This window comes from Poecilia reticulata, chromosome 8, assembly GCF_904066995.2.
Source record: "Poecilia reticulata chromosome 8, P_reticulata-male-v2, whole genome shotgun sequence".
NCBI classification, from domain to species: Eukaryota; Metazoa; Chordata; class Actinopteri; order Cyprinodontiformes; family Poeciliidae; genus Poecilia; species Poecilia reticulata.
This window is the reverse complement of record NC_088837.1, coordinates 2,416,367-2,441,769: the sequence shown is the minus strand read 5'-3', so window position 1 is coordinate 2,441,769 and position 25,403 is coordinate 2,416,367. Positions and strand designations below refer to the sequence as shown.

Sequence of the window (25,403 nt, the reverse complement as noted above, 5' to 3'; positions counted from 1 at the left end):
AACGATACACCAATAAAGTAATGAATCATCTGGGTTGGATGCTAACGTCTGTTGGGCAGCAGGTGGTGTACACCCACAACAGGTTATCAATCAAATCTCTGCAAAAAAAAGATGCTCTTAATGTTTTACCAATAAAAAATTGATTAGTGTGGTGAGCATATTTATTGATCGCCAATGAGCCAATAATGTCAGCCAACCTTTCATTGGAAGATTTTTGGGGGTTTGTGCCTTGAGCAGGCTGGCATTTCTAGACAGTCAACATTTTTACAGGTTTTTTTTTTTTTTGAGAAGTAGCTCCAGGGTACATAAATGTGCTGTAAAACATTAGCGAACATAAATGTTCAAGTTTTGCCACCGACACTCATTTGGATTTAAGTCTGAACTTTGATGCGATCTAAACCATTTCCATTCCAGTTCTGGCTCTAGAGTTTATATTAGGGCTGCCGACTTACAGGAATGTGAACCTCTGTGAAGACTTGAGACGCACATAACTGTCAATTTTGACAGTTCAAATACCAAGTATACCTTAATGTGAATTAGTACACAGTGGAGACTGTCTTAATCCTGCATCCACTCTTGGGTTGGCTGCTTTGTAAACACCAGCCAGTATGTCAAGTTCCATTGTACCGAGGCATTTTCTCTCCCCAACTTCTTGCTTTCTTTTGTGGTTTCGGAAACTGACGGTCCGACTGGACAATGCGCCCTTGTTCACCCTCCCCCGTTCCTCGCTGTCCAAACGTGACATCTGCTGCACTCTTCCTGAGCGTCACACTAAGACTGCAGGAGAGCTTTAAGAGAAAAATATCCACGAGCAGGCAAATTTTCCAAGAATAATTTAGAGTTACCTTCCACAGAAAAATCCTTGAATGTGTGAATGGACAAACACTGAGCGGGCAGAGGCACTGTTCTGCTCAGGGTCACAACTATATCTTATCCAAGTGTATGTGAAAACATAAATCGCCTCCCCCCCGGGATGAAGACACGTGACAGGTAAAAATCTCTACATTTACCCCGTTATGTGCGCGAGGTGAAGGAGCGTAAAGTGCGCTGAAGTGTATGAGAAGACATCATCTGCGTGCCGCCCCCTCCAGACGTGGTTTTGACGCCCCCTCTGGTGCAGCGCCCCTATGCGTTGCATACCCACTTTTTGCGCCACTGGTTCTGCTCATTTGAATTTGTCTTGCATTCCAAACAATAAAATTCATTACGAATTCAAGGACACTTTTTGGTTTCAAGGCATTTCTGAAATGACAAAAAAATGGCACCAAAGTCCGTTGAAATATAAATGGTGAAAATTAAAGGTCTTAGTTTTGTTTGCATGGCTTTCGACTTATTTCTTGTAAATTGAACCCGACTTAAAGTTTTTATCGATTTCCCGGTGACTTCTTAGTATTAACCTTCTCTAGTGTGATCCTGTGGCAAAGTGAAAGACAAAAACACAAACACACCAGACCATCTGTTTCAACGATTGCATTTATTAGGTGGAAGGGGGCGAAGCAAGTGCAAAAGCACAACTGAGCTACATACCAATGCCACTTTTCGCTACTTTTCTCTGTTGCTGCTTTGTGAGTGGTTTATTAGGTAGTAGCAGTATACAACAGCTTGCTGCTGACTGATGGAAGCTGATGGAAAGTTTACTTGGTGACATATATATATATGTATATATATATATATATTTCTATTTATATTTAGGAAGGTGAAGACCTGTAACAAGTTCGGAAGCTGTCTATCTATAGCTGCCATTGGCACAAAAACCAAAACAACCAAAAAAGGTACAAATAATACAGAAACAATAATTGGATTAAAAAAAACACATTACAAAAGAAACAAAATGGATATGGTGACTTCCAGGCATACAAAAGACACAATGTGAGAATATCTCACCATAGTTACAATGAGCTGACACGCTCAACACAGAGACTATTTCTGACTAAATAATCTGTGGTGTGGATGGAGCCCGTTATTTCAAGTTTATTTTATCATCAAATGAGAATTTCATGTTCTAAAATAAAATAAGAGATAACACTTTATTTGAAGTCATAAACACGACATAACACCTGTCATGAACATGAAGGAATCTTTACGAATGTTTATGATGTTGTCATGAAGTGTCGTTCGGTAAATAATTACACTTTTAATGCAAAGTAGCATTAAAAGTCCATTAAATGTGTCAATTTTGCATTGAAAGTGTCATTATTTGCCGAATGACACTTCATGACAACAGACGTAAACATTCCTGAAGTGTCTTCATATTCATGACAGGTGTTATGTCAGTCTTATAGACACCATTCAAATAAAGCATTACCAAATAGGATGTATTCCTTTTGTGTTAAAAACAAGGTAACCATTCTCCCAAGTTTAAGAAACAGGAAACAGGTTCAAGCTATGCTTTGTTGTAAAAGACGAGCGCTCAACACCAGAAGATTCACAGTCAAGTATGAAACAGTCATTTGAAGAGTTTCCTTAGATAGACTATTGTTCTTTGACAACTTTAAACCAATGGAGTGTGCTTTGCCTTTAACAGTTGGCACAAAAAAATAATCCTTACTTAGAATTTAAGTAAAAACATATTAAGATCGGCCTGGCAGCCATGTTTCTACAGATGCATGAACAGAGGAAACAAAGAAACAGTGAGAACATCTTCAACTTCACATATTTTACAGAAAGAATATATTACACCGCACTAGACAAAATGTACAAATAAACTACAGTCTGGAAGAGACAAAAGAAATGTCAGCAACTAAAGGTTTAAAGCTCTAAAACAAAACATCAAATGGGAAAAAAATGCATGTTTTGTGATCAAATGATGTTGAGACTTCAATTTTATCACAAGCCACTTATCTCGTTTCTTGTTGCTTACAAAACTAAAAGCTAAGATAGCATGCTCTTGTAAGCCAAGTACACAGCTAAGCTAAGCTAGCAGTATAAAGCAAGCTGAATACAAATTTAGGTCAGCCACTACTCAGATTGCTGAGGTAAATAAAAGCTAAGTGAATGCAGCAGTTATTCAGCTTAGCCAAGTGCTAACCCTGTGCTAAGTAACCACTCAGTTTGCTTAACTAAAGACAAAGCTAAGACAGCAGTTGGTTAGCTTAGCTGTGTACAAAGCTATGCTAGGCAACCACTCAGACTGCTTAGATAAATGCAAAACAAAGCAAAGATGACAGTTAGCTTAGTTAAGTACAAAGCTGCGCTAAGCTACCTTTCAGATTGCTTAGCAACCACTCAGATTCAGGCACAAAGCTAAGACAGCAGTGAGTTAGCTTAGATAGGTTAAAAAAAATGATGCTAGGCTACCACACAAAATTAAGCTTAGCTAAGTACAGACCTATGCTAAACAACCAATCAGGTTGCTTAGCTGAACACAAAACAAAGCTAAGATGACAGTCACTTAGCTTGGCTAAGTACAAAGCTATGCTAAGTTACCATTCAGATAGCTTAGCTAAACTAAGTACAAAGCTATGCTCAACAACCACCCATACTGGTGGTCGCTAAGTACAAATCTATGCTATAGTGGATTTGTTTAGCCCAGTAAGAAGCTATGTAAGGATAGCTGTAAAGCAAAAAAAAGTGCAAACCAAAGCTAGCAGCTGGGTAGCTAAGTACAAAACTAAGCTGAACTATTCAGTTTGCTCAGCTTATTTCAAAGACTAAAACAAAAAGAAACTAGAAGATTGACTTTGTTCTAAACAAGGACTCAGGTGAGTCCCATAAATATGTTCTACATTTGGTTGATTTTAAATTGTTCAATTACAGGAGCAGAAGAAGCAACAACCTGGCTAGCTAACGGCTCATAGTCTTTGTGCTAATCTAACGAAAACGGTAATAGGCTTTAGCTTATTTATCTTACAGCATATTCTCAAAAATAATAAACTGTGCATTTAACAGATTTTGACTAATCACATAAATAGAATTAGATTAATTACTGATACAAATATTAATAAAACAAAACCCCTTTCGGTTTGTCAATGTGGGCTGCTAATCAAGCTCATTTATACCCTAATCATCCCTGTCTCTCTTTTTTTTTTTTGCTGTAACAAGTGGTGACAATGTGCAAAAGTGACACATTTTGACTCAGTCTTGTCACTTATTATAGCAGGCAATAAACCTCTGAAATGTAAAAAAAGAAAAGAAAAGAAAAATCTGTCACTGTTTGGTGGGTTAGACGACCTGAAATCCTCCTTTTTTAAACGACCTTTCAACATTCAGCTCTACATATTGGTCTCACATAAATATATTTACAAGAAAGCCAGTCCAGCTAAATAAAACATCCCTTGACGCTCTACAGTTAAGAATATAAATACCCCCAAGAGAAAAATGTAAATAATAGCATTAATCCAACTAAAAGAAGGGAAACGCCAAGTGGGTTAAACCATTAGAAAAAAAAAATAAAATAAAATTGTCAACACATGGTAAAAAGGAAAACACAGAACAACAGTTGCTTGAACTGTTAAACAGTAGTAAAACCTCAGAGGTAGAAAAAGTATAAAACTGAAATGAGAACTTTTAAAAACGAAAGGATACAGAACAAACGTGTGTAGCCTCGGACACAGCAAACATCACGAGTGATACGAAAACGAGTAAAAACAGGCAAGAGGTGATCGATCCCACACCCACATCCAGGTGACAATCTGTCCGACAGCAGAGGGCCGTCTGAATGTGGCCAGTGGCAGCTATAGCTTCCTGGCAAACTGACCGCCGAGACAGACTGAACGTAAGACACAAGACGCGAACAGGTTATTTACTTTGGGTTCAAACAGACATTTTTTGATTCCATTTTTTTGACGTTACCAGATGAAGGGTTACACAATCACTGCAGGTACTAAAATATTTCCAAATCAATTTTTCTTTTTTGATACTTAGTGGGATTTAAAATGTTGACTTCAGATGCAGATTGGTAAGAAGTGCTGGTTCACTCCACTCACTTGTACACAGAAATTAGAATAAAAGCAAATTGATTTTACAAGCAACGTCTAAGGAAATCATCCCATTAAAGTTGGAAACAGTGTGTAAACGAGTTTCTCTAGATATTTGAAAGACAAATAGTTATAATTTTAACTCTAAATAGATTTTTAAGACACAATTATTTTTAAAAAGTCCACTTGTTCAGAGCTCATATTTGAACTGTATATTTTCAGGGTGTGTCCTTCTAACTCCCAGCCAGGCCAGCTGGTTTGCGTCAGCCAGGACGTGTTCGCATAGGTCAACGTGTTGCTGACCTGTGTTGCATCTCCACAGCGGAACGAGGTGCGGCTCCAGTTCGATGCCGCCCGCCACAGATTGGATTAGCAGGTGCGTCTGGTGCCCGTTACTAATTGAGTGAGGAGGCAGGCGAGTGGCGCTCTATTAGTTTCACTTTTCAGATAACACACGGGCTCACTGAGACCTAAGACCAAACTACACGATGATTCAGACATCCTGCATGCATGCAAAGGCTTTATAGTTAGTTCCTTGCAAAAAGTATTCATACTCCTTCATTTTTATTAATTTTTTGGTCATTTGGGAATGTTTTCCTTCAGCAGACAGGAAAGCTGTTAAGAGTTGGAAGATGGGTGGAGCTAAAGACATGGAAATCTTGGAGGAAAACCAGTTACAAGCTATAAAAAGTTCAAGACTGAGGAGGTTTAATGTAAAGCACGTCAACATCAGTGGGTATGAATACTTTTGCAAGACACCGTCGGTCCAAATCTAAAAAGAAACGATAAAGAAATTTCTTACGCGTTTAACTCTGCTTCTAACCTAAAATTTATAAAAAGTGTAAAACTTTATCTACCCTGTACCCTTTGAGGTCAAGTTTGTCTTTGCATAAATTAGTTAATTTATAGGAACTCCAGAAGAGTTCTTCATGTATACAGCAAATATCACAATTTATATATCTTGATATAACCATTTTGTAAAAATTTCTCATGAACTAACCCATAAATTTAATGGTCTAGTTCAAGTATAACTTTTTTTTTCTTCATATCATCAGTCCAAGCCCTATTAAAATCCAGGTCCAACTTTGTCCACATTTTCCCTACTGTTCCTTTTAATGTAAAGTATTTTAGCGTGTGAATCGCAGGAATAATAATAATAAAAACCTTTAAAATTTACATAGTGATATATTTGTTTCACTTAAGTCAACATGTAAACTGTTTGAACCCAAAGAAATGGTGAACGGTAGTCAGATCTGACTGTGCTGCAGCTGTGAGGACGCCAGTGAACGAAGGAGGAGGAAGAAGGAAGCTCCTTTACGTCCCTTTGGGCGGCGTCCATTTTAAGGCCGTGGGGTCAATGGTCTTCCCATTACCGCGTTTGGTCTCCTTCGCCTTCCAGTCGTCAATGAGGTCCTTCGGAGAGAAAGGAAAAAAAGACAGTTACTGACTAGCTGAGAAAATAAACTGTAAACCAAAGACAACAGTCCGAGTTCTTCACCTGTCTCTTTAAAACCAGGTGCTTTCCTTTCCAGTATTTGAGCATTTGAAGGGACTGCAGTGTGCTGACAATGTCCACCGGATTCACTGCCGTCTCCTGGCTGATCTCTGCAACAGAAAAGGAGAAATTAAAGGATTTTAGGGTGGCGGGGTCAGCAGCGCCTGCCGAATCCACGGTCCTCAGTGGTTCAAATACTGATTGGTACCAATATAGCTGGTGTCTAAATGATCTAATTAAAATGATCAATTTTAATTTGATCATTTAATTTTGACCATTAAAATGATCAATTTTAATTTGACCAAATAATTGCGCAAATTAGAGTTACCAAAATAAATTAGCTTAATGGAAATATGGCAATTTTGAAGAAAAAAAAAAAGACATTTTTTTGATAGGTTTTTTCTTCACCATCAAAATGATCGTATTTTGCAAAACTCACATCACACAAGTCAAATGATCAACAGTTTGATGTTACTACTGACAGAAACGACAAAGAAGATGACAGGAAGTGGTAGGAGGATGATGCGCAGCATGTTTTTTTAAATAAACAAGCTTATCCATGTGCAATTTTATTTCCATTTCTTTTAAAATAGAAACACCGCAATTGCAAATTTCTATTTTTTTCGCCATTAGCGGAATACTGACAAAGTTTTGGGCAAATTTGAAATGGAAACGCAGCTAATGAGAGACTGTAGAGATCTTGCTAAATATTTTAGCTCTAGAATGTGACTTCAGCGCTTTTTCCCTTAAAGAATATAGACTTTAAAGTCTTTCAAATACAGCAATTACCGTATTTTCCGCACTATAAGGCGCACCGGATTATAAGGCGCACCTTCAATAAATGGCCTATTTTAAAACTTTTTCATATATAAGGCGCATAGAATAGACGATACAGTTTGGGTTGCCTTACTCTATTATTACACATCCACATTTGTAAAGAAAAGGTCCCCGAGTGCTTTATAAAGTAGTCTGCCCCAGTCATTGTTTCACTCACGGTGTTGCGATATTGTGCCCAACTGCTTTCTGGGTAACACAGACCAACCAACACGCTGCTGCCGCAGTCTCTGTCTCTCTTCCCCCGCCCCCCTACCCTTTTTCGGCTCAAGACCATGGCCTCGGATTTGGAGGCACTGAGCCTCATCCCGGCCGCTTCACACTCGGCCGCGAACCACTCCAGTGAGAGCTGCAGATCACGGTCTGATAAAGCCAACAGGACCACATCATCCGCAAAAAGCAGAGATGTGATCCTAAGGCCACCAAAACGGATCCCCTCAACACCTCGGCTGCGCCTAGAAATTCTGTCCATAAAGGTAATGAACAGAGTCGGTTACAAAGGGCAGCCTTGGCGGAGTCCAACTCTCACTGGAAACGAGCCCGACTTACTGCCGGCAATGCAGACCAGACTCTGACACCAGTCATACAGGGACCTGACAGCCCGTATCAAAGGGCCCGGTACCCCATACTCCCGGAGAACCCCTGACAAGGCCCCCCTGGGGACACGGTCGAACGCCTTCTCCAAGTCCACAAAACACATGTAGACTGGTTGGGCGAACTCCCATGCACCCTCCAGGACCCTGCTGAGGTGTAGAGTTGGTCCAGTGTTCCACGACCAGGATGAAAACCACACTGCTCTTCCTGAATCCGAGGTTCGACTATCCGACGGACCCTCCTCTCCAGGACCCTTGAATAGACCTTACCAGGGAGGCTTAAGAGTGTGACCCCTCTGTAATTGGAGCACACCCTCCGGTCCCCATTTTTGAGCAGGGGGACCACCACCCCAGTCTGCCAATCCAGGGGAACTGCCCCCGATGTCCATGCGATATTGCAGAGTCGCGTGAGCCAACACAACCCTACAACATCCAGAGCCTTAAGGACCTCCGGGCGGATCTCATCCACCTCCGGGGCCCTGCCACCGAGGAGCTTTTTGACCACCTCGGCGACCTGGTCCCCGGAGATTGGAGAGTCCAACCCAGAGTCCCCAGGCTCAGCTTCCTCAACAGAAGGCATGTTGGTGGGATTGAGGAGGTCTTCGAAGTATTCTGCCCACCGGCCCACAATGTCCCGAGTTGAGGTCAGCAGCACACCATCCCCACAATAAACAGTGTTGGTGCTGCACTGCTTCCCCCTCCTGAGATGCCGGATGGTGAACCAGAATCGCCTCGAAGCCGTACGGAAGTCTTTCTCCATGGCCTCTCCAAACTCCTCCCACGCCCGAGTTTTTGCCTCAGCGACCACCCGAACCGCATGCCGCTTCGCCCGCCGGTACCCATCATCTGTGCGTCTGGAGTGGGGGGCAACAAGTATGCCCACTCCTGCCCGACGTCCAGCCCCTCTCAAGGAGACTGGTTCCAGAACCAAAGCCATGTGTCGAGGTGAGGCCGACTATTTCTAGCCGGAACCTCTCAGCCTCGCACACTAGCTCCGGTTCCTTCCCCACCAGAGAGGTGACGTTCCACGTCCCAAGAGCCAGCTTCTGCAGCCGAGGATCAGACTGCCAGGGTCCCCTCCCTCGGCTGCCGCCCGTAACACAATGCACCCGACTCCTTTGGCCCCTCCGACAGGTGGTGAGCCCATTGGAAGGGGGATCCAGGTCGCCTCTTCGGGCTGAGCCCGGCCAGGCTCCGTGGGTAAAAGCCCGGCCACCAGGCGCTCGCCATCGTGCCCCACCTCCAGGCCTGGCTCCATAGTGGGGCCCCGGTGACCCGCGTCCGGGCAAGGACGCCAGATCCAAAGTTCGTCTCCATCATAAGGGGTCTTCGGGCTGCGCTTTGACTGGTTCCTCACCTAGGACCTGTCTGCCTTGGGTGACCCTGCCAGGGGCATAAAGCCCCAGAATTTAAATGTATTATCAAACTTTATTAACAAACCAGCGTTCTGACCTCTATCCCAGCATGCACTGCGCACTTCTTCTTCTACGGGGGAAAATGAAGTCGGCGGCTGCTTACCGTAGTTGCTAGACCTGTTGTAGCTCAATATTGGTCCATATACAAGGCGCACCGGATTATAAGGCGCACTGTCGGCTTTTGAGGAAATTGAAGGTTTTTAGGTGCGCCTTATAGTGCGGAAAATACGGTATACTGTTAGTACTATCAATGACGGATTAAATTAGATAAATATGTATTTCATTCATGACAAAGCAAATTGGAAATGAGAAACATTTTAATTTCATCTTCTCAAAGTGAAGTCAAGTTTATTTCTATAGCATATTTCAGCAACCAAGAATTTCAAAGTGTTTAGAGCATAAAAAAATAATACAGTAACTAATTTATGAAACACGATTTTGTCAAATGAGAATATCAAAAGTATCAAGTTCATGTACTTTGACTATATTTATCAATGTTCCAGTTATTATGATTCAAACGCAGCTTTAAATCAATCAAACAGTTTTTAGCCTTCATTTAAAGGAACTGTTTCGGCAGTTTTGCAGTTTTCTGGAAGTTTGTTTCAGATTAGTGGAACAAAGAAACTGAATGCTGCTTCTCCACAGCAACTTTTCAGACAAAAAAAAAGGTGCTGCCCAAAATCTGGTTTACTGGTGATTGGCCAGAAAACTGCAATCAGTGAACCCATGATGTGAAAAATTCTACAGAATTTTCCTTCAAAATCTGTACTCAGTAAGCACATTCAAGCACATCAGAACTACTTCTAATTGTTGTATGATGTGCTTGAATGTGCATGTACTTTACTGCCTCTTGGCCAGTACTCTCTTGAAAAAGAGGTTTTTAATCTCAATGGGACTTTCCTGATTAAATAAAGGTGAAATAATAATAAAAGAAAAACATTCCAACCTTTGATGGAGATCTCCTTTCCCTGAAAACTGTTGAGGTACCGCAGCAGAACATCTTTCCAGTAACTTCTGTAGCTGATCAGACCCAGGTCGGACAGGGGGCGCTCAGGCGAGCCCACCTTTTCCTCCACCTTGGACAGCAGGTAGCCTGTTTGTTGTTTTTGGACAGGAGAGAAAGTTGTTTTTAATTGAATTCTCTGCGCAGACCAGAAAAGACATGCAACAGTTTTGCTGAACCTTTTCTGAGCAGCACCCTCCTAAATTAGGCAACATTTATCAGTGAATGAGAGCAGTGTTTGTACTCACTGAAGTCAATGAGCATCTTTCCGTAACCTTGCCTCATGTACTGCGGCATGGTGAGGATGCAGGACACGTTGTAGTTCAAGAACGAGTTCTTCTCCTGTGGAAGGAGAGGAAACTGCAGTGACAGAGCAGGATGGGGCCCCTGGGCTGGAAACCGTGTTAACTGGGTATGAAATGACGCTAGGCAGTAGCTCCATGTTGCTCCCTCAACAAAATTACTATAACTTCATAATTTTTGAATACTTTTGTACTGCTTATATTCATAAAAATCCGAAAATAAAAGTACAATGTCTGCAAAATATGCATTCATTAAAAAAAATAAAAATCCCTGGCTTTTATTTCAATCATTCTTTCTTTGAGTTGACCTGAATTCAAAGTCAAAATAAATAGAACCTGTAGAATAGTCTTATCAAACAATATGGTAGTTCTTAGATGGGATAACATCACTATGAACTATGGAAGCCCAAGCAGTCCATCGGTGGAAAGAAACAACAACTAGATTTTCCAAAAATCTAAATTTGACAAATCGATAAAATCGATTTATCGACCAGCCCTAGTATGAACTCCTCCAACTTCCTGGTGCTTTAAAAACTTAAATCTAGATAATTACAAGGGAATGCTTGGTGTTGCATTCACAGGCTAACATCAAGCAGCCCAGTTTCCACAAAGTGAGAAAGCAGTAGGCTTTTGGAGACGTTACCTTGGAGAAATATCCAACTAAGTGACATCCTGTGTTGTCAGCTTCCGTCATGACATAGAAGAGGAATGGCTCCACGTCGTAGTACAGCGTCTTGTGGTCCAGGAAGAGTTTCGCTAGCAGACACAAGTTCTGACAGTAAATCTGTGAGTGGAGAGAAGACAACGGGTTGATGAAGCCGATTTGTTTTGCCTGACAACGGTTAGTGAAAGGGATTACAGATGTAAAGCTTTGCCTTGTTCTTTTTTCCGTCCACCTCAAAGACAGAGATGTTCCCCTTTCTGTAAATCTCGTCGCCTGGTGGATGCTTCCACACACACTTGGCCTTGAGCAGCAAAAACAACTTCAGGTTAACATTTTTTTTCTCAAAACCAAAATTTTAACTCAAACATTGAGCAGTAGGGGTGCCCTACCATGTGCCTGCGCAGAATGGTCTGGCTCTTCATATACTTGAGGCAGAACTCGCACATGAAGAGCCTCCCCAGGCGGGCGTACTCCTCGGGGTACGGCGAGTGGTACCAGGTGTCCAGCTCGAAGCGGCCGAACACGATGGTTTTGATCATGTTGTTGCCCTCCGACACCTGGCCGGCCAGACGGAGCTTCTCCTGCGCAGCCGGGTCGGGACAGACGGGCGGGGCAAACGGGACCAGAGGCGGCGGAGAGGAGACGGGGAAGAAAAGGCGGGAACAAAGATTCAATTATTGAAGGGAAGACAAAGGAACCGCCTTAGTGGAGGGAACCGGCCAAGAAAATTAAAGGCGCAGGAAGAAAAAGTCGGATGGGAAAGTAATGCTATAAGCTTCACTTGGATAGATGAAAGTCACCTGGACTGGAAAAAAAACAAACAAAATAAATAAAAATCTTATCAAGTATTTTGTCTAGTTTCTAGTGAACATTCTTGAATATCATTGGACTAAATACATCTTGTACTACCATGTACATTCCAATGGTTTTATAACTTTTATTATTATATATATGCATACGTTGTTTGTTGCTGTGGTTTCTCGGTTTTCTTTTCTCTCTTTCTGCAGGTATAGAGGCAGACTTCAAGAGTCTTGACTTGTGTTCCCTCTGTGGTTCTTTCTCTACTCTTTACTCTTTTCCATTCAAACCTTTTCCCCATTTTTCTCCCTTTCCTTTTCTCTCTGTGTCCATTAAATTTGGAATAAACCCAAAGAAATTTCTAATAAAGTTTCTCCCATATGTCAAGGGGAGCATTATGGAAAAAGCAGTAATCCTGCGCTTGTGAAAGTAAATCCGTTGGGCCTCACCTTGACACACTGCCAGACAGGACATGTTTAAAAACATATATTAAAAATTACAAGCTTCATTTAGGCCTCTCAGAATAAATGTTGCTGGACCATAAGCTGTCCCTGTTATTATTGAGATAATCTGTAATATTGTTGTTTTGTCAAGTTATATATTTGTGATGGCATAATAATGCAAGTTTGCTCTCTCAAAAAACAGTAACTTTAAATTTTGCATAGAACACTTTGAACTGGAACTGGAAGATTATTTTAATATCCAAATGAAAACACGGCAACCAAAAAGCAATAAATAAAACGGAAATAAAAACCACGCACAACTGAAACCGTAAATAAAATGGGCTATGATGTTTCTGTAAACAAAATTGCCTGTCAAAAAATATTAATCATCAGAATGGAAATGATCAAGTTCATTTTAATTTATCATGTTATTAATTGGCTAATTACTTACTGTAACAGGCACAGTTCTATAAAACATCTTTCCAATGTTATAAAGGAAAAACAAATCTGTTAGTAGAACTAGATTTTTTAAATCAATATTCAAAAATTATTGACTTAAAACATATTTCTTGCAGAAAAATTCCTTGTCAGTTAGTTTAGTCCTATTTCAAGTGTACGAAGATATTTGCACTAGAAACTAGGGTAAGATTTTGTGTTTTTGAAGTGAATTCACAGGGTTACATTTCAATATCAGCTAACATCTGAAGTATCAGAAATGAACATGGAATGACATGAAGTGATCGTCCAAACTACCAAATCTATCTGAGACTCCTGCTGTGGCTGCAGAGGAAGGTTTTCAGACTGAAAAAGAGAAGAAGAGAAGTGAGGTAGGAAAAAGGGAGAAGCGGGGGAGGTTAACAACAAAAAACCAAAAAAACAGAAGGAAGGAAAAGTGGAAGGGTGGGAGGTGATGATGAGTTTTCTCTCTTACAAGGTCCTCCGAGGCACGTGCCTGCGCTTTCCTGAACAGCTCGAGGTCGTAGTCGCTGGTGATGTTCTCCAGCAGCGGCTCCCGGCTCGTCCCGTGGCTCTGTCGGTGTTCCTGGGAGCAAGTGGGGAAAAATAACGAGAAAAGTGGGATTTTTATAACGTGGAGAAGATTGGGTCTGACGTCTCTTCTCTGCTTACTGTATATTTCTCCTTCTGCTCCTTATTGAGGCCAGAGTTCCTCTTCCGCCTCAGCTCTGTCACCTTATCTTTGTAGCGCTGCTGTCCGTCTGTGGGGGCCTGGAACAAACACAGTTGGTATGAACAAAAAGCTGATTTGGACCTTCGCAGATGAAGATTACGGGCTGACTAGAGGTATCATGTAAAAAGAAAGGTTGCTTAAATTCACATCTTCACACCTGTCAAAATGTTAGCTAGCTGCGGAGTATGTTTTCATAAACTAATTACTTATAACTTATTCATTGTTTCTACCAGTTACTTAAAATTATACCACAATAAGTATTCTGGTACCATCTCTTTATTCTCATACAACTGCAACTTTATTCTAGTAATATTACAACTTTATTCTCGTACTACGGCGATTTTCATATTCTAATGTCTTTGTTCTCATAATATTACTACTGTTCTGGTTTTACTACGACTTTATACTTGTATAACTATGATTGGATGCTCAGTGACTTCTGACAGTGCAAGGCAGAGTTCTGAATTCAGGAAATGTTTTTGTTGTATTTTCAATTGGAAACTCAGAAACTCTCACCCAAAAGTACCAATAAAATGCAGCATAAGTAAAAAGATTCAAATATCAGAATTGTAATTTTCTGACCAACTAAGATGCAGAGATGTGGTACAATTTTGACTTTTGACTAATTGATTGTTACATCACTAACAATCAAACCTTGACATACCAAAGTATGTCAAGGTTTTAAGAAGTTGTGGTTTTAAAACAGCAAAAATCTTAAATAATTTTAAATATAGACAGCCACGGTGAGAAAAATAAAGGAGCGACATCCATCACTCCAGGTTTTAACACCACACTTGGCAAGCTGTTTTAAACAAATCAATAAAAAAAATATAACCAATTAAAAATGCAGTGATAATTTTACACAAGGTTATATCAAAAGAATAGAAAGACTTCGAATTAAATAAAAATAACTTGTGTTTGTTTTCTCTTTGTTTATTCGAATCTCATAATCTCCTTTCAGACTTCTTATCAAATCAAGTAAACAGGTGCATCAGATGTGGATTTTACTGAGAACCAAGTGACAGTAACTCGTCATCGCTCTGACCCTGCCACCCTGACAACCAGCAGTGCGATCTCAGCTGTTCCTACCTCAAAAAGCAACACACGAGTCAGGAGGGACACAAACCTGTGTGTGTGTGTGTGTGTGTGTGTGTGTGTGTGTGTGCGTGTGTGTGTGTGTGTGTGCGTGTGTGTGTGTGTTTTTGCTTTCCAGCACATTACCTGGTGCCTTGTGGAGTGTCTGTTCTCATCCTGCCGGTGCGACAGCGTCCTTTCTTCGGACTGCTTGTCGCGTGTCGTTGCCTTGCCCTGTCAAACAAATCAACACTGTCTGGAGCCCCGTAGCAAAAACACAACAGCAGCCTCCTCCATGTTTCTACAGCATGCCAATTTCTATTTGCTTCTCTTGCTTTTTTCACATTCATTCACCGGACACTTGGTGTGATGGCAGACCAGAGGACCAGTTCGACCATTAACATGTTTCCTCAGTAACGAGGAGAATGGTTGTCAGATTTATGTTTTATGTCAGATTTATGCTTGTGGATCACAAACATTAATCCTCAAACAATGTAATGTAGAAGTTTGTAGTTGTATCATAAAAGGTTGAAAAGTTCCAGGGTGTGAAAACTTTTGCAAGGCAACGTGTAAATGTATGGCTTTGGGTACTTTCCAGTCATTCCAGCTTTGTGTGACTATTTTGTCATAGTTCCACACAATTTATCTGAAATCCTTGCAGATTTTTTATTGAGTGTGTGTGCAGTCTACTTGTATATCTTTATATAGGGGATCACATTCACTGTTTTAACCCACAAAAGGAGGTCTTCCTTGATAAATGAGAACTTTTTCCTGATTCTCATATTTTTTCACTTCTACTGTGGTCTACTAGTTAGGTTTAGAGGCCTGATGTGAATTATGTTTTGGTTAAGGTTAGAAATAGACTAGCACTAGTTATGGAAAATGTCTGGGTTAGGTATAAATACAGTTACTACAATGAATGGAAGACAACACAAAGTTCTCAGTTTTATTGAAGTCCACAGATGTGTGTGTGTGTCTTCTTGTATTTGATACATTGTGAGGACCATCGTCCTAACACATCAGTTGTGGGGACTGACTGCTGCTCTTGGGGCCCAAACCTGAGCCTCAGAAGAAGTGGTGCTGTTTTTGGGTTATAGGTTAGGTTTTGTGAATTGAATTTATATTTAGGTATAGGGTTGTGCATGTACTGGTAATGGTTATGTTTAGGGTAAGGATCAGGGCTAGATTATAGAAATGAATAAAAAATAATAGAACAAATTCCAAAGTCCTTGTGATAGAAAGGACGTTGGATCTTTAAGGTCTTTATGTGTACTTGCCTAGCTCTTTGGGACCATTTATGACATTTTACTAACCTTTTGAAGACTGACGGGCCTTAGGGGGACCAAAGCCCAGTCCTGATACAGTAGACCCCTTTGTTTACGTTTAGCAGTTAGCTTTAGAGTTGAGGTGTGAATTAGGTTTTGGTTAAGGTTAGAGTTAGGAAAAGACTAGTATTGTCAGGGTTAGGTAAAATGTCTGGTTTAGGCTTAACTACAGTAACTAAAATGAATGCAAGTCAATACAAAGCCCTAGTATGTATGGAATACAAACATGTGTATGTGTGTGTGTGCGTGTGTGGAGCGTGTGTGTGTACCTTGCATTCATCAGCAGAGAGGTTGTGGTATAGCGGGCAGCCTGATATGGAGAAATGTCTCTCATGTCTTCCTGTTAGATGACCTGGGAGAAAAACAGGACGGGTGAGAACAAGAGGAAGATGAGAGGATGTTTGCAGATGAAAGGCAGTAAATTTAAAGCGGTATGACATTTGACAGGGGGGGCGGGAGGGAATCTGTGTAGCGATTAGGTCCTCTCACCGAGTGAGTTGCATCCTGGGGTCGGACACTTCATGTTAAAATTGTAGCTTTCGTGGAATCGTCGTCGTTTGGGTCGATGGGAGAGGTCGTGGGCGGCAGCCTCTTTGAGCGACAGCTCTTTCGCCAGTCTCTCGTCCTCCTCTTGTGAAACGACAATATTGTTGTTAGAAGACACATGGTCATTGCTCGGACTGGAAACGTCAATATCTGACTCCGAGGATGGGGCGTTGCCTGTTGGAGTCCGCGGGGGCGTCTCGTCCTGGTCCGCTCCTTGTTTTGCGTCTGCTGGGCGAGTTGAGAAAGATTAAAAATCCTAAACTCTAATGTCAATTTATTTGAAATGAAAGCATCCTTACAGCCCTTTACTCCCTCTGATTTATTTTAAGGGGGGAATCTCTGCAGGCCACATATGTCCACACATACAGATGCAATTAACAGCCTTCAGCAGTGGCAGCACTCAGATAAATCCAATAGTGAAGAATGATGTTACTGCTGCTGAAGATCGGGCAGCTGTGAGACTGGCTGCCAAATGAAAGCACATATTTCAACCTGTTTTCTTTTCTGCTTTTTTCTTCTTCTTTTTTTTCTTTTAGCCTTCAGTTAACACATAAGGTGTGGTTGTTTGTGTGACCAGCATGTTAGGGAAGTAGCAGCAGCAACTCTGAATACGGTTGTGAAGAAAAATAGCACATAAACAGATTTTTCTGTTCTCTTTTGTTTATCTTTCTATTGCGACTAAAGTCCTTTTTCTTTAAGTTTACATTTAGTAGAGTAGCATAGTAAAAGCAGAAATTTTCTTGACAAGAAAATTGGGTTGTGAATAGAACTGGTCAATTTCCATCTCAATTAGCCCAGTCAAAAACCATAGCTATGTTTCCATCCAATTTCTAAGTGAATTTTGAGTGAATTTTTAAAATGTCGCAAAAAAAAAAAGAAAAAAAGAGAAAATGTGAATTAGCTGTATTTCTATCAATGTGTTTGGAGCGAATCAACTAGGCTCTTCAAATGTCAGATGTTGACATTATGCTTGGCTGCGAAAAACAGTAAGTAGAAGTTACAAACTAGTACAGACCACAAATCTCGGAAAAATGGAAAGAGGTTTTCAGAAATGTGTTCTCAGGCAAGTTGTAATTATTCTGTAATGTTAACTAGTACTGGTGAATTTACATGCTGTCTGGAGACCTACAGAAAGAAATGCAATTCTCACGCATGCCAACAGCGGAAACATCCAATCAGTCATGTAAAGGTATAGTTTCAATTAGAGGTGTGCCAATCGATCGGTCACCGATCATAATCGGGCCGATTTTCATGAAAAAGTGCATGATTGGTGATCATTGGTTCTTGTTGCCGATACCGATCACCTGCATCTCATTTCGCAGCCTGCCTGTGCAACTGGTCTCCTCTTTCCTTCACACTGCGCAAACGCGCAGCAACAAATTCTAAGCGATGTGGAACTATAACGCACTGAGTGAATGGGGAAGTTTGCGTGTTGTGGCGGAAAATTGAAGCACGTCAAAATGCATCAACACAACGAAGATAATGCGACATAAAAACAATGCCATACTTGACGGAGTTTGGCTACATCGAGGCTCACTGCAGTAAAAAAGACATGGAGGATCAGATAGCAGGTAAAGCAGCGCACAGCTACAAACACTCACCCGGATTAGCATGACGGTCAGAAAGCTAAACAAATAACCCGCAAAATTATTTAAGTCTTCGAGCTGCGATGTAAGACGCTGGTTCTGCTCTCGCTGTTGAACCGCTGCTACGCGCTACAGGTAGTAATATTTCACAGACGGAGCGCCGCTTCTGCTCCACCTGGTAGTGACTCTCACACCAAACCTCTGTTTAAAGCTGCAGCATCTATCCTAAAAAATACATTTTACATAAATATTAAAACTTTCGCTGTCCTAACATGAGACAGATAATCTCTAAAAAAAAAAAATCGATCTCCCTGCTCTGCATAATTACTCCGCTCAGTCAGAAACAGCCACTCAGAACTAGCAGTAATCAGCTAGCCGCCTTGCTATCAGGAAGTTTTCATTCAGTAACTCTGGATTGTTTATTGTAATGGAACCTGTATTTGCCTTTGAATGTTAAGTTTTATACTTGAATTTTTTTAGCAATGGTGAGAGGTTTTATTTTGGCTCTTTGCATTATTTAGCCTCTTCAGAGCCTTCATATGTTATCAGTCTGTTAAAGATAGTATTACCGATAGCAGTACAATTTGCAGAATGCCTGTTTTGTTTAGTTTTCTTCTTGGAAAAAGTTATTAAAAACAAGTTTTTGTCTAAATTAAGGTGAATTCATGGTTCCTTTTTCCACATAATGTAACCGGTAGTGTTTATGATAAAAAAAATAAAGAAAGAAATTATGTGATCGGAATTGGTGATCGGCCCTCATGGGTAATCGGCAGGAAAAAACTTGATCGGCACATCTCTAGTTTCAAAACTTACTGTCAAACGTGTTCCCGTCTTCCCTTTAGCGCAGTTTTTGGAAAAGCTAAAAGCCAACTCAAGCAAGCGTAAAAACCTTTATCATCAGGGGAAAGGTTTCTTTAAAATAAAATCAGGGATGAGATTCATCTCCATCTCCAGTCTTAGCGCGCAACTGGTAAACAGATCCATCAGATTTTAAAAATAGATATTTTATTTATGCAAAACATTTCCACAATGTAAAACCCCACCTGCTCTGCATCTGCAAGAGACACCACTCAGTGACTGTAATTAAAGAGCGGACTCGGGAAATCTGACGTAACAGTTTCTAACAATAGATTTCACACTGAGGCAAAGCAGGAAGCTGGATGTCAACTTGATAAGTCAAACGAGGTTTGCTGGCTCTAGCTGCAGGTTCATATGTAAAAGGCTGGGGTTCAAGATAAATGGTGAATATATAACAGGAAAGGCTGCGAGTATCATGGCACAAAGAAAAATTATTATGATGTTTTTATCATTCGTGTAGCCACTTTTAGAAAAGCGGGAGTTTTGACAATGTCGATGTGGAAAGAAAGAAGCAATGGTCTTGGGAAGACAATAATTGCTGCTGATCCATCTGTTATATGATCCACTCAATATGCTGAACTTGTCATTCTACAGTGAAAAAGGAAAACATCTTGGTAAAGTCCAGAGCTCAACTTAACTGAAATACTTTGGAAGAAATATTAAGTAAGAGATGCAAATAAATGACCTAATATATTATGTTTTTTTTCCATTAGAGGTTATATTTGTCTAACGTATTAGCTTGATATGAATCAGGTCTTTTTATTTTGTCCCGGTAAATAAGACGTCAAAAGTAAAAGGATTATCTTTTTTTAACACTTGTATGGATGTGCCTTCACCTCATTGTGGGTAAAGTTTGGGAACAGCTGCAGTTTTCAGGAAGGTTTGTCATTGGTTCCTTTGACAAACCCTCCAATTTTAATGCAACACTTATTATTCCCCTTTCTAACCAGGAACAGACTGACTTCATATGACTTATATCAACTCACCTGCATCATAAGAAAAAAAGAAAAAAATAAGAAACATACAGATCCTCCGCCTCTTGTTCTCCCTTCTTGCCTCTATAAGCCACTTCCTAAAATATCCCCTAACTCTGCTGCTTTGCTTCACACCTTCATCTCTTTTCTATGCCTCTAACTCAGATCTCATCTTTATCTTTTTATAAGACAGAAAGGAAGAACTGCAGCTCACCATTGGCTTCTGTGTCTGAGCCAGACGACCTGCTCTGACGCAAATGGTATCTTTTGGCTTTGGGGTTTGCCGCCCCCTGCTGGCTACGTGTGATCCTGCGTCCAGAGGAGAAGACGGAGACGGGTGCTGCTGTTGCTGCTGCTGCTGCTGCTGGGGCCGGCTCCGCTGCGGAATCAGGGCCCTCATCGTGAGCAGCAGCAGCCGGGGAGCCGCTGAGTAACAAGCTGGAGTTATCTAGAAGGAAGAAGGAAATGCCACTTTTCTGAGACAAACTTTAGATCACCACCATGATGTTTTATCAATTCAAATCTCAGAGGTGGATGCAGCTAAACAGAGGACGACCCTAGAAGGAAAGCTGTTCGAGAAAGTTTCAGTCAAAGCCTTTTGACGGCATAGTAGGGCCATTGTAGATGGGAAGAAAAGGAGTAAATTTCAACCAAAAGATTTTATAACAATTCAATAATAAAATTTTAGGTTAATCACAGAAATTTTCTAAAAAAAAAAAACTCTATATATGAATTTCAAAGCAAAAATTTGATAAAGATTTTTTTGGCTCTAGAACAGTGTTTCTCAACGTTTTTTGGGCCAGCGCCCCCTAGTCCTTATCCAGGTCCCTCACCGCCCCCCACCAAAAAGTTTGCAGGCTACTTTGCACTGACCATTATGTTACCATTAATATTACTATCACTATTGTAGATGTTTTGGTTTTTATGCTTGTTTCTCTATTTATCATCAAAAATAATTTCCCAGAGAACAAAAAGCCATGTGAATAGAAATTACTTTCACAGGCGTCTAAGAAAAATGCAATGAACATTCAAGTTAAAATTGGTAGGCCTAACAGCAGCCAATCAGAGTGGAAACAATATTCATATTTTGTGCCATTTTATATTTGCTAAATATTCCACAAAATGAGCAGATAAAATATGTACAACAAGCCAGTTTAAACTTTGAACTATTTGCAAAACGACTGAGCTCTGCAACATTAAAACATGGATAGAACTGTAACTACATTAATCATAACTCTTCTTCTCTTCAGTGTTTGACAGTTTCTGGTGGTGCAGCTCTGTGCTGCCTTCAGGAGAATGGGACATCAGAGTATCATCCATAAAACTTCACCCACATGGCATTTATTGTGCAAACCAGAGCTTTCAGTGGAAAAACTAAAGTTCCAGGTCCTTTTAATGCCATACAAATATGAGACAGAAACATGGATTATATCTTTATATAGACCTGTCTATTGATTATAAATTAATAGTTTTACTGGACAGGAATTACAAAGAACAAATCTGGTTCTTAATCAAATCCTAATGAGTCAAACTGAAAGTGTCATGGAGTCATCAGCCTCATGACATTAACACTGACATGAAAAGTAATATTGAAGAAATAAATATATCAAATCTAATTAAAAACATAAATAAGTGATCAGTTATTTACTGTTATGGTCTGTAAGATATATATTTATTCTCAGTACTAGATGTGGTCTCAACAAACCCATGACATTTCAACAATTATTTTACCTTTTATCTGGAAACAGTGTCTGTTTATTCTTGCCATATAGTACTCTGAATTAATTATTGCTCTAAAGGTCTTGCCATACAAGTTTATTCCCCTGTATTTACTTTAGTTTCTTAGTTTATTCTTGCATTTTGTTCTTCATTAATTTCCATTTAGTTTCCTTTGATTAGTTTTATCCTCTCTTGGTTTATTGTTATGTCCACTTTAGTTTCTTTCCTGTTGCTAGATTTATTTTATTATTTATTGACGCTCATCATCAGTAATTTTCACTAATCACCTGCTGCGCTGCCTAATCGTCATGTGTTTCAAATGTGTTGATTTTTTCACTGTTCAGCGTCGGATTCTGTTTTTATGCCATAATTCACATCTAGTTCGTCGCTCCGATTTATGTCCCGCTTCTCCTGTTTCAGAGTTTTGCGCAATGTGCGCGTCTTTTTTTTTTAACCCCCTAAGGTGCAGGGCGGTCGGGAAACGTATCGATGAGGAAAAGGCAGACTGACATAAACCTTTTAAAACAACGGAAACAATTTCTGCATTCTGATTTTTGACATTTAAAAGGGCTGTGTTGTTCTGGAATATTTTCATAGTTTCTTTATTACATAAAATTGTTACAATGTTATTTTCTAAATTAACTTGCTGTGATCATCCAGATTCCGTTTCAACTAAAAAGTTCAGCTTCTAATATAAGTTCTGTTATAATATTAACTTAAAGAACTATTTTAAAATATATGTAATAAAGTGTAAATAGTAAATACTGACATTTCTAAAAAAAAAAAAAATAAAAAAAAAAAGAAAGTCAAAAACTAATCTCTGAATTCCTTTGAGAAGTAGAGGACTTTATTAATTCATAATAAAATTTTCTCAGCTATATACTGATGTACAGATCCCATTAGCAGTTAGGCTAAGTACTGATGTACTGTTGTCCGTTTTTCAATAAATTATTGAAATTATTTTATTGTTCAGCATTACTAACGTCTGAAAATGGTAGAATTCTAACCAAAAAATAATTGTAGATAGTTTACTGGCAAACTTTTGAAGATTTTTGTGACCTTTATTCAACCGTGTCTGCCTGTGGCCGGCACTCGAACCACAGACAACTGCCTCTGTAGCCAAGTTGCACTGATGGCAATATATTTTTAAAATGGTAAATTTTTGTTATGACATTTTACATATCTTTAAGAAGAAAAACAGAAGTCAAAATCTGAGGTTTCATAACATAATAAGTTTAATTTTTTTTTAAAACTTATACAGCATTTTTCCAATCGGAAAATAAGTAGATAAAAATTGGGCCCTAAAATATTGCTAACAACCCTGAAAAATGGGCAAAGTTTTAAGAAAGAAAAATTTTTCCTTTTAACCACCAACTTGTTAAAAAATAGACTAATTTTATGGCCTTGTTTACTTATTTAACAGTGGTAGGAACAGTTTACCTTGTGAGCTCTGGCTGAGGCGCAGGGATGACCGAGTCAGGCGCGTACTGCTGCGCCGACGCGCCCTTACTGCAGCTTTGACGTGTTCGAGGTCGGCGGAAAAATCTGAGTCCTCTGTTCCATCCGAGCTGCTTCCTGCCGTTCTCTGAGAAACCAGAAACAGTCAGCAAAATATCTCTTTGTTTTGTTTTTTTTAATCAAAAACAGCATGTGTATATGCTGTATATATAATATATGCATAGAATTTTATCCCCCTGCCCGTTTCTTTTTACCAGTGATTTATTTAGCAGAGATCCCATGTTGGACGGGAAACATCACCCCTTCTATTTATTACCTTCAGCTCATCATCTCCTGTTGGAACTTTGTCAAGAAATCCTTGAAATAAGCCTTTGGATTGAGCAAAACCCAGGTTTTATTCCTGTGCCACAAAAGTACGCGTGCCGCCTGAATTATCACTGTTAAGTACCTTTTGCTTTCCAATTATTAATTAACTAACAGTACAGTATGACAGATAAAATTAGTTTTAAAACAATCAGCAGATTGTTTTAATAACAAAAAATATATTTTTATAATGAAAAGTATTATAAAATAGATACATTACCAATTCTTTGTAAAAACAGAAAAGTTTGGAGTGAGCACTCCTACTTTCCACAAAGATGAGTTCCAATTACATATAAGTATTTTTTGGCTTGCTTTTTATACATATTTCTCTACTTCAGATTTGAAAATGAATAAATAGCTACAATAAACGACAACTCAAACACTACTAAAAAATTGTAAAAGAAAATAAATAAAAAATAGACGGTGAGTATGTATACGGTTCTATACATACTAAGGATTTGCTTAGTATGTATACCAATCCTTAGAGCTCCAAGCATAAAACTTATTTATAATTCTCTATAAATAGATCAATAAGTAAAAGTTTTTTGTCATCCATGGTTACTTGTGAACCAAAATAAGCTTACAGTAACTGCGATAGGCTTAGCTAGAACTGCCCCCCTCCATTAAAACTGCCTGGGGCCTCATCCAAGATTGGGCCGCCCCTGCCTACATGTATTTAAACATTAATGCATGTAGCAAATATTGAACCTCAGAGAAACTCAACTGCAGCAATTAAGAAGACACCTCACGGAACTATGGAGGTCATTAAATATGTAACCGTCATCGATCATATACCAAAAGTCAATAAATTATACACTAGAACTGTAAACTGTAAGGATACACTGACATCAGCTGACGTACAAGCAACAGTAAACATTTGCATTTGTAGTAGAGAAATAAAACTGCTTTCGTGCTTTTGCCTTATCCTCCAAAAAATGTTCCAAGACGCGACATCCTGGTTGAACCGTTTGATCCAGACGAAAATATGGGTAAATGCTTTGGCAGCATGGCTGCATATTTGACAACTTCACAACAAGAGGGCCGTGCATCCTATTTGCATTTCACCAATTAAGTTAGAGGTGAGGCGGGACTTGCACAAGTCCAACCAATTAACGCAACCGTAGTTCAAACTCCGTCCAATCGGAGCGTTGTTTTGGTGTAGAGCGTTCTATCCTGTGGAAACCAAAAAACAACCCGTCCTCATCCGTTTGCTAGTGACCGTTACAAGCCGTTAAACTCCGTTCTGTCCATAAACACGGCAAGTTGGAGGAAGAGCCAACCTAAACTAGTAATCAAAGAGTAATAAGACGTTTAAGAAACAACAATAATTTCTTGCAACTACGCTGTAAATGTGAGCTAGCTTAGCTTAATAGCTCTAGCACAAACATAACTCTTATTGGAGTGAGTTATTAAAACATGCGCAGTTTGTTATTAACACCTTGAAGAAAAACATTCAAGCGCCTCAGCGGCGTTCGTTTTCCAGCCTCAGTTTCATTTCCACGGCTAACATTAGCCATGACGTTTTACTGCACTGCCACAGCCTCTAACGTCGTCTCTCACCTTTCTCCGTGGCATATCTTCAGCTGTGGAAGTATCTTATCCTTTACTTTTTATGGAAAGTATTCAAGCTTCCATATAAGCTGCAAAAGAGAAACGCCACCAAAGCATAACATGGACCAACTCGGCTGGAAGAAGCGCACAAATTTCCCCGCACTTCCTTGAGTGCGGAGCAAGTTCGGTACGTTGACAAAATAGCTCCGCCAGATGATGCCACGCCACTGAGCTTAAAAAGTCGTTTAGATGTTTTAATATTTTCTAACAAATATAAATGGATTAGAATAAAAATGT

General features: G+C 39.8%; 1 protein-coding gene across 5 annotated transcripts; it reads right to left on the bottom strand.

The window, feature by feature from the left end:
- Positions 1-1,455: 1,455 nt before the first annotated feature.
- On the bottom strand, positions 1,456-25,301 carry LOC103468308 (histone acetyltransferase KAT7-like). 5 transcript variants are annotated; one of them, XM_017306351.2, is made up of 16 exons: positions 25,116-25,301; positions 23,175-23,319; positions 20,230-20,463; positions 16,772-16,825; positions 16,541-16,681; positions 16,321-16,403; positions 14,874-14,960; positions 13,592-13,690; positions 13,395-13,505; positions 11,612-11,803; positions 11,434-11,523; positions 11,202-11,342; positions 10,505-10,598; positions 10,200-10,346; positions 6,415-6,521; positions 1,456-6,329 (listed from the first exon to the last, which is right to left on the bottom strand). In XM_017306351.2, the coding sequence occupies exons 1-16, from the start codon at positions 25,128-25,130 to the stop codon at positions 6,231-6,233; spliced, it is 1,839 nt and encodes a 612-aa protein (XP_017161840.1). In that variant the 5' UTR covers positions 25,131-25,301; the 3' UTR covers positions 1,456-6,230. The 5 variants fall into 5 exon arrangements, with proteins under 5 accessions (XP_017161840.1, XP_017161841.1, XP_017161838.1 ...); XM_017306352.2 differs by having other exon boundaries at positions 16,772-16,822; XM_017306349.2 differs by having other exon boundaries at positions 16,541-16,825.
- Between the last annotated feature and the right edge of the window lie 102 nt (positions 25,302-25,403).